The sequence below is a fragment of the Mizuhopecten yessoensis genome, unplaced genomic scaffold, assembly GCF_002113885.1.
Source record: "Mizuhopecten yessoensis strain PY_sf001 unplaced genomic scaffold, ASM211388v2 scaffold11081, whole genome shotgun sequence".
Classification (NCBI taxonomy): Eukaryota; Metazoa; Mollusca; class Bivalvia; order Pectinida; family Pectinidae; genus Mizuhopecten; species Mizuhopecten yessoensis.
The window spans coordinates 261751-281214 of NW_018408870.1; the positions used below are offsets into that span (position 1 = coordinate 261751).

General features: G+C 36.2%; 1 protein-coding gene across 4 annotated transcripts in view; it reads right to left on the reverse strand.

The window, feature by feature from the left end:
* Nucleotides 1-4555: 4555 nt before the first annotated feature.
* The window catches only part of LOC110465466, a 49818-nt gene continuing 34909 nt past the window's right edge, over nucleotides 4556-19464 (reverse strand). For 3 of the 4 annotated variants that reach the window (XM_021521299.1, XM_021521298.1, XM_021521297.1), the window contains 9 exons: nucleotides 15629-15785; nucleotides 14857-14979; nucleotides 14248-14409; nucleotides 13105-13207; nucleotides 12509-12640; nucleotides 11682-11768; nucleotides 10449-10547; nucleotides 7532-7645; nucleotides 4556-6927 (listed from right to left, as the gene is read on the reverse strand). In XM_021521299.1, coding sequence (XP_021376974.1) covers nucleotides 7561-7645; nucleotides 10449-10547; nucleotides 11682-11768; nucleotides 12509-12640; nucleotides 13105-13207; nucleotides 14248-14409; nucleotides 14857-14979; nucleotides 15629-15785 — 948 coding nt within the window. In that variant the 3' untranslated portion in view covers nucleotides 4556-6927; nucleotides 7532-7560. The remainder of the gene's footprint in view (nucleotides 6928-7531; nucleotides 7646-10448; nucleotides 10548-11681; nucleotides 11769-12508; nucleotides 12641-13104; nucleotides 13208-14247; nucleotides 14410-14856; nucleotides 14980-15628; nucleotides 15786-19464) is intronic. The other variant, XM_021521300.1, reaches the window with a different exon arrangement.

Sequence of the window (19464 nt, forward strand, 5' to 3'; positions counted from 1 at the left end):
ACACGTTGTGTAAATATATAACATGGTCTTTTATCTGAACGTTGTTTTTTTACTACAAAATTACAACTAAAGAAAAGGGAAAATGAACGTGTTTGTCTATCATGTTACCAAATATGTCTATGGTGTTACTTTTTATATGGTAACATGAAAGACAGTAACACCATAGACATTTGACCTAATTACCTAGCTTAACCTGCTCTGTGTAGTGCAGAAAAAGTTTTTGCCGCCAAAAATATGTTTGTGATAACTGGACTGTTAGAGACATATTTTGAAATATGTACCATACCTTTTACATTTCTCACAATCATGGTAACATCATAGACAAATAAAATGAAACATGAGTCGGTACTTACACTGGATGGTCGTTTGGTTGGCCTTCTGTTTTTATAACTGCCACCATGGCATGCTGGTTTGAACAGGAAATGGTGCTGCTTCAGTTGCAGGATGGGAAATATAAGCAAGCTGGTACCAGTTCATCAAGTGAACCAAAATCAGTACCGGTAACATGAAAGACATGAAAATCAAGTACAAAATATTTTTTTCGTTTAAATAACTAAAATATTAAAATATCAATTTATTTTCATATTTAAAGTGAAATATAGAATGTTTTCTCAATAAATTAGAATAAGAAATGTACATTGACTGGTGTGAATAACTCTTTTTTTTAATGTCAATCAGCCCACCCTACCAATGGACAACAACCGCTTTTCACTTTTGGTCTTTATAATTTCAGTTTTCTTTTGTAAACATTTTTTTTTTTAAATGGATCTTTTTCTTATTGTATTAGTACATGTCTTTAATGTAAATACACCAGAAATGGACAGTTTTATTATTTGATCATACAAATTCATCTCAAAGTGCTGGAACACAATATCGGTCAATTTCTGATAATGACTCATATACCTAGATCTACCTGGATTCGTTCTATATATACCTATATCTACCTGGATTAATTCTATATATACCTAGATCTACCTGGATTCGTTATATATATACCTAGATCTACCTGGGTTCGTTCTATGTTGGACGTTTTCGTCTCTTGACCACCTCAAAATATTGTTCTGTTTTGTTTAGGTTTCGCCTTCTCTGTGTTTTATTTGTTGTACAGTGGGTAGTTAGTGGTCCAGGTTAACTATAACTCTTACATTGATCTTTTTACGTATTATACCTTTTCCTTACTTTATAATTTCAAGTTAAAAAAGAATTCCTCCACATTTCTTTTCCATCTCTCCGCTTTTCTTGAAAGTTTGTACACATGCAGGTTGGGTTGACGTATTCTGTCCGCGAGGGGCTGCGGTGGCCAAATTGTTGATATAAGGCGTCTGACATTCTACACCACAAGCCCTCGAGACCTACGTGGGGCAGTTGACCTCAGGTAGTGGCCGTACGGTAGGTCGTTGTTTTATCTCCGGGAACTCTGGCTTTCTGCCACCACCAAAACCTGGCAGGTCCTTAAATGACCACAGCTGTTAATAGGACGTAAAACACAAACAAACCAAACCTGTCCCAGAACTTGCCGAGGTTTCATGTATCGCTGTAATGATAGTGTAAGATTCTACACCAGTTTAAGAACAACTCTTACTCTGAAGTATATATAATCCATATTTATTGATTACTTACATCACAATAGAATCTGGTTAAAAATATAAGCAATACTTTCCACTCGAACTATATCTTAATATACATAAAACTTGTACTCTTCACCACATAGATTAATAATCCACATCAGGGAAAAGATTCCATTAAATGTGACAAACGGCCAACATCAGGGAACAATGTGAATTTCAGTAACTAAGAGTACTATATGGGTTTTATTAAGTAACTGGTGGAATACAACATGTACAGATTTCAGTAAAGTGGGAGCACAATTTTATCTATAAACTTTAATAAAGGGAAAGCTCAATGACATGTTTAAATGTCAACAGCGAGGGAGCACAATGGATAGTTTAAACATCAGTAGAGGGGGGATTAACTCATTCACCCCCGAAATTCCATAATGAACTATTCCAACCTTTGAATTGGAAGAGTTCAAATGTGTCTTCAGGGGTGAATAAGTTAATGAATGATTGAATTTCAGTAACATGAGGTGTACAACATATGATATATATTTCAGTACTGGGGAAGCACAATAAAAGGTCACATTTTAGTGACTGTCACATACTTCATTCCTACAAAGGATGAACAAAGTAAATAAATAATTCCACAAACTTCAAAAGTACAAAACAAATATCATGAAATAAGTGAAAGTAAATGGTTTTAACTTTGACTTTGCTAAACAACGGTGTACTGTACTATACTTAACAATATCTATCAGTGAACATGTATATTCTGAGGAAATGTTAAGTAACAAGAAATATTTGCCTGTTGGATTATTTTTACCTGTAAGTTTTACTGTTGGCATTTATATAGCTGTAACATTACCTGTTCCAATAATCTACCTGTATACTTAACTTTTTAGATACACCTGTAAAATTATCCCAATGGAAACTCTTTGGTGTTGGTTACAGATTAACCGGTTGGGAACAACTATAACACCTGCAGGGAACACATGTGGTTACAGATTTACCTGTTGGGATTTATTAGTAAAAATTTGGTATAAACTATTTTGTTGAATAAGATTTAATTTCATTTTACACATCGGCTTGAAAAATCGGAAACTACTAGTCCAACTGATTAGTTGTTTCTAAACTTAGTTTCTAGCCCTGTGAATCCTGTAAAAAGTATATAACTATTCTATAATAGTAGAGTAACACTACACAAGTCAAACATCTACAATTCTAAAATGTTCAAATTGGTGAAGAGTTTTTTTGGTGGCAATGCAAAAATAGACAAATATTGATATCATGAAATAAACAATTGTAAAATTCAATAGCACACAATTAAACATATCAATAAAAGTGTCATAATTATTTATTCTTAACTCATTCACCCCTGAAGACATATTTGAATTCTTCCAATTCAAAGGTTGGAGTAGTTCATTATGAAACTTGAGAGGGGTGAATAATTTAAAGCATCATTTAAAATCTAACAATAAATTGATAAATAGGGAACAGAGAACAATTACAAATTAACCTTTTCACCCTAGGTAACTTGAGTAGACTCTACCATACATTCATCTGGATGAGTTCATGATGGTCTGCAGTGGTGAAAGGGTTAAGGGAACAAAATGGTGTAATACTGCACCAGCTTAATACTAATTCTTGGAAGACACACGAAATGCTCCTATTGGAGTATCCTAAATCAAACAAATACACTTTGACATGGAATGGTCCATTAATATTTCTTGGGGTTAAAAGGTCATCAGCAGTTTACAATATGGGTATTTCACTTCCAATAACAACAGAAATATACAGTTGACTACTGACAACAGTTACCTCTTTCTCAATATAGTCACGAATTACCTCCCCTTATAGATATAGTTAAGTACAAAGTTATCTCCCCATATCTCCTCAGTAAATTACACTGGATTATATATCCTTATCCATGTAAATCAAAGTACACAAGTTTCCCCCCTTTATCAATATATACTTCTGTATAATAATAATTTACCATCCGGTATCAATAGTACATCGATTGAATCTCCTTACTACTGTGTGGAGGGGCAGGATAATTTCCCTTCAACAATTTAAACAAAAGTACATAAATTAAAATGAATTTAAATAAACTTTATTCCTCTTAAGAAAATTATGATAATTTGTTTAGCTTATATGAATCGATCAGGCTGGCTGGGGGTGTGCAATGAATTTTAATGGTAGGAGACCTTTTCCCATCAGACTCGGGAATCGATCAGAGTTCATCTTGGTGAAAAGTGAGTGCATAATCTGCTTTGTCATCTGACCACCCTGTCGAGAAATATATCCCTTACCAATTTAAAAAAATAATCATATTATTTCCCTTTGTAGTAAAATAAAAACATGGGATTTACCTGTCCTCATCAATTCAGGACATTAATGCATTATCTCCCTTTATCAAAATAGGAAACTGTAGATTGATCTCCCTTTATCAAAAATCAAAACGGTAAAATTTCAGGATTATCTCCCTTTATCAAAATGGTAAAACTGCAGGATTATCTCCCTTTATCAAAATGGTAAAACTGCAGGATGATATCCTTTTATCAAAATAGTAAAACTGCAGGATTATCTCCCTTTATCAAAATAGGTAAAATTGCAGGATTATCTCCCATTATCAACTTGTATTGATTGTAGTTTGTACAATAATTAGAGCAATATTTTAATAAAGAATTTGTTTACATCACTAAATTTCAATTAATAATGTTATATTGTTTGTCCTGATATTTTGATTCACAGCAAAATAATTAAGAAAATTGAATTGACTAAAAGAGTTTTTTTCCCCCATGTGAACAGTTTTTACAGAATAATTCTGCAATCCTATTTGAGCAATATAATCTTAACAGTTCCTATAATGCAATTGATAAATCGCGATGTGATTGTATCAATTACCAGGTTTATGTTGGCCAATTAAAACAAGGGGCCTGTTGGCCTGAATAATTCAACAGGGTCCTGTTAACTTTACCTGTTTTTTTTTGTTTTTTTTAAAAACTGAAGTGGTACATGAATACTTTGGCCCAGTCAGATATTCAACGTTTACCAATAGAATTTACGTTAATCTAGAGTTTATTTCTCCCTTCACATGTAATTCCTATAAATTGCGTGTTAAGTACTAATATTCACTCTCATGAAAAAAAATCCCCTCTTTGGTAAAAAAGGCTTAAGTTAAACTTCGGTAAAAAGTTCCCGCTACACTAGAAAGTTCATGAAAAGTTCTATTAATGACAAGATGTAGGAAAATACCTGTAATTTTTCAGGTAAGTCCTGAAAACCATACATCAAAAAACTGCATTTCAATCTTCTTTAAGGTAATTAGTGGCCAAAGTTTATACTTATTCATAATTGAACACACAAGCTTCAGCCAGGTGAGCTTTACATGACATATTTTCATCTGATATACCATATGTAACCGTGTACTTGTAACAGATATTTAACACAGGTAAAATGGCACATATTTCATAATTCAACAAGCAAAACACAGCTACTGGTATCATACTGACCTGTGACCAGCTCAGCAGGACAGGTTAACATAGGAAAGCTACACTGGGTCCTGGGGCCTATGGATAATTTATCTTTCACATGAAAGAATTTAACTCATTCACCCCTGAAATTTTATAATGAGCTATTCCAACCTTTGAATTGGAAGAGTTCAAATGTGTCTTCAGGGGTGAATAAGTTAAACATTCACACAAACTACATCTGTAAAACCTGTACAACACACACGGTCTGATAACTACGGTGACTGAGTTGTGTCATTTCCTTGTTTCGTCTTTTCACCTCGAAAGACGAGAGAACGAAAGAAAAAAGCGAGAGTCAAGGTTTATTGACTGACATGGTTGGGGTCGGGGTCGGGGTCGGGGTGGGGTAGGGGTTGTGGGGTGGGGTTGAGGGGGGATTCACTTTCTATTACACTGAGGAAGACATTCACATTTTGGCCTAAGTTTCAATAATCTAAGAAAAAGACCAACTTCATAGCAAGGTTTGACTACACATAAATGAAATGTTAAAAATATAATTCTTTGGCAATTCACATGAAATCACATATGGCATCATTGTTTACAATATCATTACACATGTATGGTTCAGTCTTTAAAGCTTGCTTGGTAAGCTCGCTAACAAATATAATCATAATTTTCAAGAACATGTTAAAAAGAGAAATTTGGTTCAAAATAATTTAAAAAGAAAAAAAAATGTGATTAATGTTAACTGCTAACTTAACCCTTTCACCCCTAGGTAACTTTAGTACCATACAGTTATCTGGATGAGTCCATTCTGGTCTACAGTGGTGAAAGGTTAAGACAAAGAGTACCACCGCATCATTATAATATCTAAGAGTGTACTCAGAGTTAAAGTATATCCCATTCCATATCATATGTAGCAACCAAAAGGAGTTTCTCTTAAGAGTAACTTCCACTTCGGGCCAGGTGAGCTGAAAATAGGAATAGCAGTTTAGCAAATTCCATGGATGAAAATGCTCAGTTTTAGGTCCAAAATCGGGAGAGTTGGCAAGCAGGTATCAAAACGCCAATTTTTTGTTACACGACTTTTTACATTTTACCCTTTTCGTCTCTCTTGTAACCCGGTATCCATTTGTACTACAACGTTTGTCGAAGGTTTCTTGAAAAAAATATTAAAACTTAAAAGGTTGAACAAAGGGTTGGTAACCCTGTGGCTTACAGCTCTAGTTTATTCTATAATGACAGTATCACAGCAGTAAGGAACACGTCTCGTGTTTGTGGTTATGACACGGATACAGTGACGAGAACAGCAGGTCAATTGTATATTTAGTACTTGTGGGTAACAGCAGTAAGGACCAGGTCTGGTGTTTGTGGTTATGACACGGATACAGTGACGAGAACAGCAGGTCTATTGTATATTTAGTACTTGTGGGTGACAGCAGTAAGGAACAGGTCTGGTGTTTGTGGTTATGACACGGATACAGTGACGAGAACAGCAGGTCTATTGTATATTTAGTATTTGCGGGTGACAGCAGTAAGGACCAGGTCTGGTGTTTGTGGTTATGACATGGTGAGAGAAGGAAATCACATAGTAATCAAAGTATACCGATATATCTAATCATAACGCGTAATAATGAATTAAAACAAAGTCTTTAAAACACAACAACTCCTAAGATAGGACAGACCTATCAACATTGCGTAGAAATAAGGATAAAATATGGAAATATAATTGTGGTATTGTTCACTATAGTGTCAAAGTCCTGTGTATTGTATCATATATTTATCCTTTACTGCTTCCTTTCATTTCTTCTGTTTTTCCTTCATTCCTTTCCTTTTCCTCCCTTTCTGTTTGTATATTTCTGCCACTGAGCTCAGACTTCTGTTCATGGCAAATATCCTATCTAATAAAAACAAAAGAAAAAATTTGTATGTGTTCCAAGGTTTTTGTATTTTTATTCTTCAGGAAAAAGGCCTAAAAGGCTTCAAGGATTTGATAAAAAATACACAGACATATATTTAAAGTCAATCAAAACCTGATCAAGATGGAATATCATGTATAACCCTTTCACCACTGTAGACCATAATGGACTCACCCAGATAAATGTATGGTAGAGTCTACTTAAGTTACCTAGGGGTGAAAGAGTTTAATAACAAACATCAAATTCAAAGTCATCCTTACGAGAAAGGATTTCTGCAGGTTTCTCAGTATGATCCCTGTGACAGATCACAAATCCTTAAATAGGAATCAAGCGATTTTACTGCAGTGAGTTTCTTGTTCTTTTTCTCAACAATTACCATGAAATTGCTAATTTTCGTGGGGTTTTAATTTCATTGATTTCATGGGTAATCATAGGTCAACCCAACAAACAAACAAACAAACAAACAAACAAAGTAATTACAAGTTTTATATAAAGCACAGCTCCCTTTGAGTGAGTACTCGTAATCAACGAATTCAGGAAATGGTGTTTTGGGCCTCAAAAAAATATCTGATTTCACAGAACTTACATATAACTTCAGCTTTGGCAGGTACAGGGTCAAGGGCCTGTGGGGGTCAAAGGTGGAGGGTCAGAGGTGGTCGTGGATACTTGTGAGGAGTGCTTTGTTAATTTATCATCAAACCTTAAAAAGAATGTAAAATACATAACATGGATTATCATGTGATAGAAGTCTGATGTGTTACGACGACACCACACCCTCACATACGTCTATGGGTTCAACACCACACCCTCACAAACGTCTATGGGTTCAACACCACAACCTCACATACGTCTATGGGTTCAACACCACCCCCTCACATACGTCTATGGGTACAACACCACACCCTCACATACGTCTATGGGTTCAACACCAGACTCTCACATACGTCTATGGGTTCAACACCACACCCTCACATACGTCTATGGGTTCAACACGACACCCTCACATATGTCTATGGGTTCAACACCACAGACTTATGGTAGTCAGTGAGAGTATGAAATAACAGGCAGTGGTTCTCAATGTAACGTCAGTGTACCCACAACAGGACAGTACCCACAGTGAGACACTTGTGGGGCCAATGAAAGTGGCTTCATGCACGGAGAAGTATTTTTATGCAGTTTTCATATTATGGCACTCTGATGTCAATTAATCTGTAAACCAGCTTCATTAGCTGCTCATTATGTTACATGTAAAGTTTATGGTTGTAAACTAGAGCTGATACCGAGGGGGATGACAAGTATAACCCCTGCCTACACGTATATTGTATAATGACAATGGAAATGTCATTCTCTGTATTCCGGTTTAAATTTTTGATCCCATTGCTCTTTGATTTTTTGCGGTGAGCTGCCTGAACTATCAGTTTTATCACTCTTGTCAAGAGCACATTTCCCCTCCACTATCTCGCTAAAGAAAGAGGAACTGTGATCACAGTCACATATATGCTTCAGTTTATAGGCCTATTCAAAACACCCCTAAGACTGTGATCAGGATATCATAATAAAACGAATCTGTAATCAGAACCTCCTATGACTCCAAGCTATTTCCTGTGTGTTATTTTCTGCTGATATTGGTTGTTTATACCCCAATATTAGCCAGAATAGCAACATGTCTCTTTCTAGATACATGGAAATACCATCATGTAATAGCAAATAAATGTTGAAGGTATTTATTTATGAAAAATGAACAAACATTTCTAGAATTGATAGAACTACAGTATAAAATACTTCAATATCTAACAAGAAACTGTCCCGTTTGAAGGATTGATGGAACTACAGTATAAAATACTTCAATATCTAACAAGAAACTGTCCCGTTTGAAGGATTGATAGAACTACAGTATAAAATACTTCAATATCTAACAAGAAACTGTCCCGTTTGAAGGATTGATAGAACTACAGTATAAAATACTTCAATATCTAACAAGAAACTGTCCCGTTTGAAGGATTGATAGAACTACAGTATAAAATACTTCAATATCTAACAAGAAACTGTCCCGTTTGAAGGATTGATAGAACTACAGTATAAAATACTTCAATATCTAACAAGAAACTGTCCCGTTTGAAGGATTGATAGAACTACAGTATAAAATACTTCAATATCTAACAAGAAACTGTCCCGTTTGAAGGATTGATAGAACTACAGTATAAAATACTTCAATATCTAACAAGAAACTGTCCCGTTTGAAGGATTGATAGAACTACAGTATAAAATACTTCAATATCTAACAAGAAACTGTCCCGTTTGAAGGATTGATAGAACTACAGTATAAAATACTTCAATATCTAACAAGAAACTGTCCCGTTTGAAGGATTGATAGAACTACAGTATAAAATACTTCAATATCTAACAAGAAACTGTCCCGTTTGAAGGATTGATAGAACTACAGTATAAAATACTTCAATATCTAACAAGAAACTGTCCCGTTTGAAGGATTGATAGAACTACAGTATAAAATACTTCAATATCTAACAAGAAACTGTCCCGTTTGAAGGATTGATAGAACTACAGTATAAAATACTTCAATATCTAACAAGAAACTGTCCCGTTTGAAGGATTGATAGAACTACAGTATAAAATACTTCAATATCTAACAAGAAACTGTCCCGTTTGAAGGATTGATAGAACTACAGTATAAAATACTTCAATATCTAACAAGAAACTGTCCCGTTTGAAGGATTGATAGAACTACAGTATAAAATACTTCAATATCTAACAAGAAACTGTCCCGTTTGAAGGATTGATAGAACTACAGTATAAAATACTTCAATATCTAACAAGAAACTGTCCCGTTTGAAGGATTGATAGAACTACAGTATAAAATACTTCAATATCTAACAAGAAACTGTCCCGTTTGAAGGATTGATAGAACTACAGTATAAAATACTTCAATATCTAACAAGAAACTGTCCCGTTTGAAGGATTGATAGAACTACAGTATAAAATACTTCAATATCTAACAAGAAACTGTCCCGTTTGAAGGATTGATAGAACTACAGTATAAAATACTTCAATATCTAACAAGAAACTGTCCCGTTTGAAGGATTGATAGAACTACAGTATAAAATACTTCAATATCTAACAAGAAACTGTCCCGTTTGAAGGATTGATAGAACTACAGTATAAAATACTTCAATATCTAACAAGAAACTGTCCCGTTTGAAGGATTGATAGAACTACAGTATAAAATACTTCAATATCTAACAAGAAACTGTCCCGTTTGAAGGATTGATAGAACTACAGTATAAAATACTTCAATATCTAACAAGAAACTGTCCCGTTTGAAGGATTGATGGAACAACTATTGGTCCATTGAGTCATTAACCCATTCATCCCTTAGGTCACATTTGAACCTTACCAAATCAAAGGCTGGCAAAGTCCAGTTTAGATATGTAGGGGTGAGTCAGTTAACGACACCAGTGATAGTTTAGAGAGTAGGTAACACTTACTTGTGTACGTGGTCCGGGACGTAGATATACTCCATTGGGACTAGGCTAGCAAGCTCCTGTAGGGACCTCACAAACCGCAGCTTGGAGCTAAACTTGGAACTGAAATATAGAAATAGGGTTGTCGGTGACTTACTAGTCACACATTTACATTGGACCATCAGTAAAACTCATTTAAGGGCTGTAACTCATTCACCCTTGAAGACACATTTGAACCCTTCCAATTCAAAGGTCGTAATAATTCATTATAGAATTTTAGGGGTGAATGAGTTCAAACTAATTTGGGAATTTTATTGGAAGGTCTGGAACTAGCTACAGTATAATCAGACCTTAGAATATCCCCTAAGACAGCATTGCCTTCTACATGGTAAAGAATTTCCCCTTCCAGAGCCCCACCTTCTACATGTTAAAGAATTTCCCCTTCCAGAGCCCCATCTCCTACATGTTATAATATCTCCTAAGAGCTCTATCCTATGAAAGAAACTTAAATTTCCAGAAAAAAAGAGTCCAATATCCTTCATAAAATGTCGAAAATATTTCCTAGAAAGCATTATCCTAGGTAAGATCTCCAAAAGAGACCTATGTCCTACATAAGACCTCAAAGAGCCCTATGTCCTACAAAAGACTTCAAAACATCTTCTAGACAGCGTCATCATAACCATTTCCCTGAAAGAGCCCATCTCACACATCAGATGTCAAAATATCTCCTAGAGATTGTCCTTCTAGGCAAGATGTATGAGCCCTATGTCCTACATAAGACCTGAAAGAGCCCCATGTCCTACATAAGACTTCAAAACATCTTCTAGACAGCGTCATCCTAACCATTTCCCTGAAAGAGCCCCATATCATACATCAGATGTTAAAATATCTCTTAGAGAGTGTCCTTCTAGGCAAGATGTATGAGCCCTATGTCCTACATAAGACCTCAAAGAGCCCCATGTCCTACATAAGACCTCAAAGAGCCCTATGTCCTACATAAGAAGTTAAAATATATCTCCTAAAAAGCCCCATAATAAGTGATAAAAATACATTTGCCCTAAGGTCAGCTTGACCATATTTATAGACATGGAGATTGCAGTGGACATGAAGGACAGTCCTGGTCATGTTACATAAGGTAAGCATTGCTGTGTATATTTTACCTTATACATTTTACCTGTATATTTTACCTGTACATTTTACCTGTATATATTTACCTTTACCTGTACATGCATTATATTTTACCTGTATATATCTTACCTTATGAATGGTCTTGTCATGATGACGATGGTCTTCAGCCACAGGGTTGGGTGGACCAGCAGTAAACCTTTTAGGTTCTTCTTTAGTCTACAAACATAAAATTGTATTGTGATAACAATCATAGGGGCATGTGGACCAGTAGTAAATGTTTTAGGTTCTTCTTTAGTCTCCAAACATAAAATTGCATAGTGGTAACAATCACAGGGGCATGTGGACCAGCATTAAACCTTTTAGGTACTTCTTGAGTCTCCAAACATAAAATTGCATAGTGGTAACAATCACAGGGGCATGTGGACCGGCATTAAACCTTTTAGGTTCTTCTTAAATGTAGAAAGATAAAACTTGTGTCACAGATGGCTGCAATGATATGCATACTTCAGGATACGATACATATCGAGGTATGATTCTTACGATACGATATGTATCAAGATACAAATGTCTGCTTAAAAGGTTAACTTCATAATGATTGAGTGTAGGATTTTGACAAGATTTGTCATATACTTCAAAAGTATATACATTGTACTATCAAAAGATATTTTGTATAATTTCTAGTACGTTTGGGTATGACTGCACAGTGGACCATATCTTTACTGAAGGATTCAAAAAATTATAAGTACACATTTTTTTAGAGTTTGATGAAAATTGTTTGATAATTTAAGTACTTCATGTTTTACTGTTTCACGATGCAGGCAAACAACAATTAGATACAATACACAACATAGTATCGCAATGCAATACAATATAACGCTGCAGTCCTAATCACATAATATTTTCATCCTAATTTAGCCGTATTTTTCAAGCCTTTTCTTTATCACAAACTTTCTCACCTTCTGTCTATCATCTGGTAACACTTCTTTAACCAGCTGAAGCTTGGCATCTGTCTGCGTGGCGTGGCTCCATGGAAGTAAACAATCATGTAGTCCTCGGCAACCAGACGTTCTAAGGTACTGACAACATATCTGTAATATAAGAATACTATGTACTTAACTCATTCACCCCTGGAAATTTATAATGAACTATTCCAACCTTTGAATTGGAAATATGTATTTTATCCAATTATTGCAATAATAAAACGTGTTTAGACAGACAGGGGGAATGTGACTACCACCTGGAACTCAATGTGTAATATTAAGGCAGGCCTTTTTTCAACGCAGGCTAATTTTTGAGATTTTACGGTATCTATGTGTACGAAAGTGTATACCTACAGGAATAGATTATCTATGTGTACAAAAGTGTATACCTTCAGGAATAGATTGTCTATGTGTAAAGTGTATACCTAAAGGAATAGATTATCTATGTGTAAAGTGTATACCTACAGGAATAGATTATCTATGTGTAAAGTGTATACATACAGGAATAGATTATCTATGTGTTAAATGTATACCTACAGGAATAGATTATCTATGTGTATCGTTATACCTACAGGAATAGGTTGTCCATAATGTAGTTGTAGTCCTTCCGACTTCGGTCAGGCAAGTAACACCCAGAAAACACGATGATAGCATTCAGGCCGTCACCATAGTAACCTATAATAAAACATAATAGTAATAATAACACGGAGATTCAATATCACAAGTTTATCTAAATCACAACATTAAGGAGCTTACAATACAATATTTTTTAATTATCTGGTGTCCGGCCCTTAGCTCATAAATACAGGCTGTGTTTTTGGCCACATAAGGCACATCATCTTTTTAACATATAATATTCATATCTAATATATATTAGAGGCGTCACGATTCACCGCGATGCACTTGTACCGCGACTATTTATGTTCGATTCGATTCACGATATATTTTTCCGGATTTTCAATACGGCACGATCTGAATATTAGTGTATGCCGCTTCAGCCGAAACGTCTGTGAGACATTCGATTTCAATGGCTGATCTCTAAACCCTCAGCCAATCGGCTGCCAGGATACAATTTTCACAAAGTATTCATAACAAAATGGCGGACCACGGTAAGGAAATGAAAAATATGTGATGCTCTGGCAAGCTTCAAATCAAAAGTGTGGAAACACTTCCGGTTTTCGTGTATAGACAGCTTATATATCTCATTTTGTTTATATTTTAAAATAAAGGTGTATCGAATCGAAAAAATTGAATCGTGGTACAAATATCGAGATACGTATCGAATCGTGTGTAAAGTGTATCATGACAGCTCCAATATATACCTTTTCCCCACAACAACTATTTAAGGCTTCCTCACTCCCGACTCCTGGGATAAACCTGCTAGGAGTTATTACACACATTTTGAGTTACCAACTTGGAGGTTATCTTATTGGTCAAAATATGGCATCAAGGAACAATGCTTTGCACTTCATCTTTCATAACCAAGCACCACTTGTTGGGGAACCAGTATGTATATAAATACAGTTTGTATGAATTGTTGGGGAACCAGTATGTATATAAATACAGTTTGTTTGAACTGTTGGGGAACCTGTATGTATATAAATACAGTTTGTATGAATTGATGGGGAACCAGTATGTATATAAATACAGATTGTTTGAACTGTTGGGGAACCTGTATGTATATAAATACAGTTTGTATGATTAGTAGTAATTACCTCCATGAGACAAAACCCTCTTGAATGGTTCAATGATTGTTAAATCAATCTTCTGTTCTCGCCCGGAGATTTCCACCAGCCTCCAGAGTTTAGCGTCCTGCCGCTCCTCCTCAGCACTGTATTGTGGGATAGGTTCAGCGGGACTTCTGATTGGAGTATCATCTGGAAAAAACAGGAGTTAAAAGATCTACCATCGGAGCAAAAACGTTTTAACTCTTTCTAATAACATAAATTGAAATGTTGTGTTAATAACCCAGACAAGATATTCTCTTCCTCTCAGATTCCAATGTAGTTTCTATAAGTACCGACCATAATTCACACTTTGGTTTTGCCACTTGTGTTCAGAAGCTCGGAAATGACCTTGGCCGTTTTCATTTTAACGGTTAAACCAGTTGGACCACAGTTGTTGGTTTATTAAATAAGGTCTAACCAAGTAATCTGATGCTGCTTTAAGGCGAGCCTTGACAAAGCCTTGCAAGGCCTGCATAAACATTTGCAGGTCCGCCAGGATCAATTTCCGAAATTGTTGTTCTGCATAAACGAACAGGCCCCATATTTTCCTCTTCAGTTTCCAAAGTTGAAATGTTTAGAAACCCGGTCTAGACTTACTCTCCCACTCCAGTTCCCCTAGTAGTGCTGGGTCAAGGTCACTGCCCATATCCTCTGTCAGGATGTTGTCATTGGCAGCCATCTTGTTCTTCTTCTGAAGGTCAGTCAGATTAGACGGTCTCACTTTAAAGTAGATAATGTGTGAGGATCAAAGAGTGTTTGCATTAACATCTTAAAATCTGGCAGTAATCTAGAACTAAAGGTTAGAGAGTGTAATGTAATGTAAATCTGGCAGTAATCTAGAACTAAAGGTTAGAGAGTGTAATGTAATGTAAATCTGGCAGTAATCTAGATTACTGAATGTAGGTTTAGAATATAAATAGCCCAGGGGTAATTAACATGTTACATATAAACTTTCTTTCTTTCACAACAATTATGAAACAAGTTATTACAACTTATATTAATTACTTTTGTTGGCCCAGATGTTGGCGTGCGGGGGGTCTTAATGTGGAAGGAAACCAGAGTACCCGGAGAAAACCCACGTGGTCGGGCAGGTGACCTCATAATTTCACGTGTAATCGGGGAGTTGAACCCTGGCCGCCTTGGTGATTAGCAAGTCTGTTACCCACTGCGCCACCCGACATGTTACTTACCCATTCATGACATATTTCAAACAATGAATTTTTAAAGACCCCCGCCTCCCCTGCCCTAAAAACAATTGATTCACGCATCTTTCTTAATCTTGCAAGAAATAAGAAAGCACTGTGCCTGCCCTGTAGAAGTAAATTTTAGAATTGTTGATTTCAGGGTAAAGTTTGACGACTGATCATACCTTGTCCGTCTTCTCCCCGACTCGAATCACTGCTGTGCCTCGACCTTGACCCTGACGATTCTGACGAGTCATCGTCGTCATCCTGCTCTGTAGGTGGCATTCCTGGAATGTCGTCGTCCTGCCATTCCTCCGAAAATTCAATGCCCCGCAGACGATCCTGTAACCAAATGAAAAAATTATATATTTAATAGCACAAATATTACTGTAACATGAGAGGGGGCAGCATGTCCCCCTGGTAAACTCCTGGTAAATTCCTGGGGAATATTTCTTGTTGTATATACCGGTATATCATTTTCATAAGAAAGGGTCTGTGATTGTGAAATGGTAAGTAACACATTGATAGGTTGAAATTGTTACCTCAAGATTAGATTTAGACAATTTTTGTTTTAGCAACATTCACCTTGACCTTTTACAAATAACACCCAGAATGAATAGCTTCATCCTCTTCACCCACACTGACCTTTGTGGAATAATTTGTTCTGAAGTAAGGAAAGGATAATGTTCTTTTTTTAGCAAGAGTGACCTTGACCTTTGATGGACATGGCCAAAATCGGTAGGGCTCGGTCAACACACTTAACAAGTCTAAAGCTCTTAGGATGACCAACTATTTTAATGGTATCATTCAGACAAGAGAATGGTACTTTAAAGACCGGTGACCTTGACCTTTGACGTCCATGCTTAGGGCAATTACATCTTCCCTGGAGGAATCACATACAGGTACCTAGTTTGAGCTATATGTCATGATTTGTACTGAAGATAGGATCTGGTAAAAAAATGTTATATTCTTTTTGTAATAGTGACCTTGAGCTTTGACAAATCAAGTCCATAATCAATGCACTTTCCTAGTTATACTGAAGATAGGATCTGCTAAAAAAATAAATAAAAAAAATTGTAATAGTGACTTTGAGCTTTTGACAAATGGAGCTAATAATCAATGCAGTTTCCTTGTCCCCAGGGTGATTCACATACCAAGTTAGAGCTTTTCTCTAAAGTAAGCATTTGGACAAGACTGTAAACTGACATACAGATATCCTGCCTGATTGCTATGTTCCGCCCAGATCGTTTTTGGGCGGAGAGCAATGACATTTAATCTCACTTAAAATATTATGCATGTATGACCAAACTTTCAAACGTTTCTATCTATAACTCAAAAATTCAGGTATTAAAATATTTTATACTAAATTAATAAACACATAATTCCTTTTAAACTGTACTCAAGTACACATTATAGGCCACAACTGTAAGCAGTTGTTTAGACATTAGAAAGAAACTCACTGAGTTTATTCAGATTATCTCCTGTAGTGAATTGATAACTTTTGGTTTATTTGTGTTTTACGTCCTATTAACATCTATGGTCATATAAGGACGTGCCAGCTTTTGGTGGTGGTGGAAGGCCAGAGTTCCTGGAGAAAAATCACCGATCAATGGTCAGTACCTGGCGACTGCTCCACGTAGGTCTCGAACCCGTGACCCAGTGGTGAAGGGCTAGTGGTAGTAGAATGTCAGATGTCTTAACCACTTGGCCACCACGGAAAAACAACCAGACAGGCTCAGACATACTGTATTACAGCCACATATAGTAACTGTACTTCAGGCTCAGACATACTGTATTACAGCCACATATAGTAACTGTACTTCAGGCTCAGACATACTGTATTACAGCCACATATAGTAACTGTACTTCAGGCTCAGACATACTGTATTACAGCCACATATAGTAACTGTACTTCAGGCTCAGACATACTGTATTACAGCCACATATAGTAACTGTACTTCAGGCTCAGACATACTGTATTACAGCCACATATAGTAACTGTACTTCAGGCTCAGACATACTGTATTACAGCCACATATAGTAACTGTACTTCAGGCTCAGACATACTGTATTACAGCCACATATAGTAACTGTACTTCAGGCTCAGACATACTGTATTACAGCCACATATAGTAACTGTACTTCAGGCTCAGACATACTGTATTACAGCCACATATAGTAACTGTACTTCAGGCTCAGACATACTGTATTACAGCCACATATAGTAACTGTACTTCAGGCTCAGACATACTGTATTACAGCCACATATAGTAACTGTACTTCAGGCTCAGACATACTGTATTACAGCCACATATAGTAACTGTACTTCAGGCTCAGACATACTGTATTACAGCCACATATAGTAACTGTACTTCAGGCTCAGACATACTGTATTACAGCCACATATAGTAACTGTACTTCAGGCTCAGACATACTGTATTACAGCCACATATAGTAACTGTACTTCAGGCTCAGACATACTGTATTACAGCCACATATAGTAACTGTACTTCAGGCTCAGACATACTGTATTACAGCCACATATAGTAACTGTACTTCAGGCTCAGACATACTGTATTACAGCCACATATAGTAACTGTACTTCAGGCTCAGACATACTGTATTACAGCCACATATAGTAACTGTACTTCAGGCTCAGACATACTGTATTACAGCCACATATAGTAACTGTACTTCAGGCTCAGACATACTGTATTACAGCCACATATAGTAACTGTACTTCAGGCTCAGACATACTGTATTACAGCCACATATAGTAACTGTACTTCAGGCTCAGACATACTGTATTACAGCCACATATAGTAACTGTACTTCAGGCTCAGACATACTGTATTACAGCCACATATAGTAACTGTACTTCAGGCTCAGACATACTGTATTACAGCCACATATAGTAACTGTACTTCAGGCTCAGACATACTGTATTACAGCCACATATAGTAACTGTACTTCAGGCTCAGACATACTGTATTACAGCCACATATAGTAACTGTACTTCAGGCTCAGACATACTGTATTACAGCCACATATAGTAACTGTACTTCAGGCTCAGACATACTGTATTACAGCCACATATAGTAACTGTACTTCAGGCTCAGACATACTGTATTACAGCCACATATAGTAACTGTACTTCAGGCTCAGACATACTGTATTACAGCCACATATAGTAACTGTACTTCAGGCTCAGACATACTGTATTACAGCCACATATAGTAACTGTACTTCAGGCTCAGACATACTGTATTACAGCCACATATAGTAACTGTACTTCAGGCTCAGACATACTGTATTACAGCCACATATAGTAACTGTACTTCAGACTCAGACATACTGTATTACAGCCACATATAGTTACTGTACTTCAGGCTCAGACATACTGTATTACAGCCACATATAGTAACTGTACTTCAGATCGGTTCATAATATACACCGTCTGTTACACATGATAACTTAAAGGTGCAATGGAAAACTAAATAAAGGGATTTAGGGAGAGTAGACCAATATGTAGAGAGATTTAGGGAGAGTAGACCAATATGTAGAGATATTAAGGGAGAGTAGACCTATATGTAGAGAGATTTAGGGAGAGTAGACCAATATGTAGAGAGATTTAGGGAGGGTAGACCAATATGTAGAGATTTAGGGAGAGTAGACCAATATGTAGAGAGATTTAGGGAGGGTAGACCAATATATAGAGAGATTTAGGGAGGGTAGACCAATATGTAGAGAGATTTAGGGAGAGTAGACCAATATGTAGAGATTTAGGGAGGGTAGACTAATATGTAGAGAGATTTAGGGAGGGTAGACCAATATGTAGAGAGAATTAGGGAGAGTAAACCAATATGTAGAGAGATTTAGGGAGAGTAGACCAATGTGTAAAGAGATTTAGGGAGAGTAGACCAATATGTAGAGAGATTTAGGGAGGGTAGACCAATATGTAGAGAGATTTAGGGAGAGTAGACCTATATGTAGAGATATTTAGGGAGAGTAGACCAATATG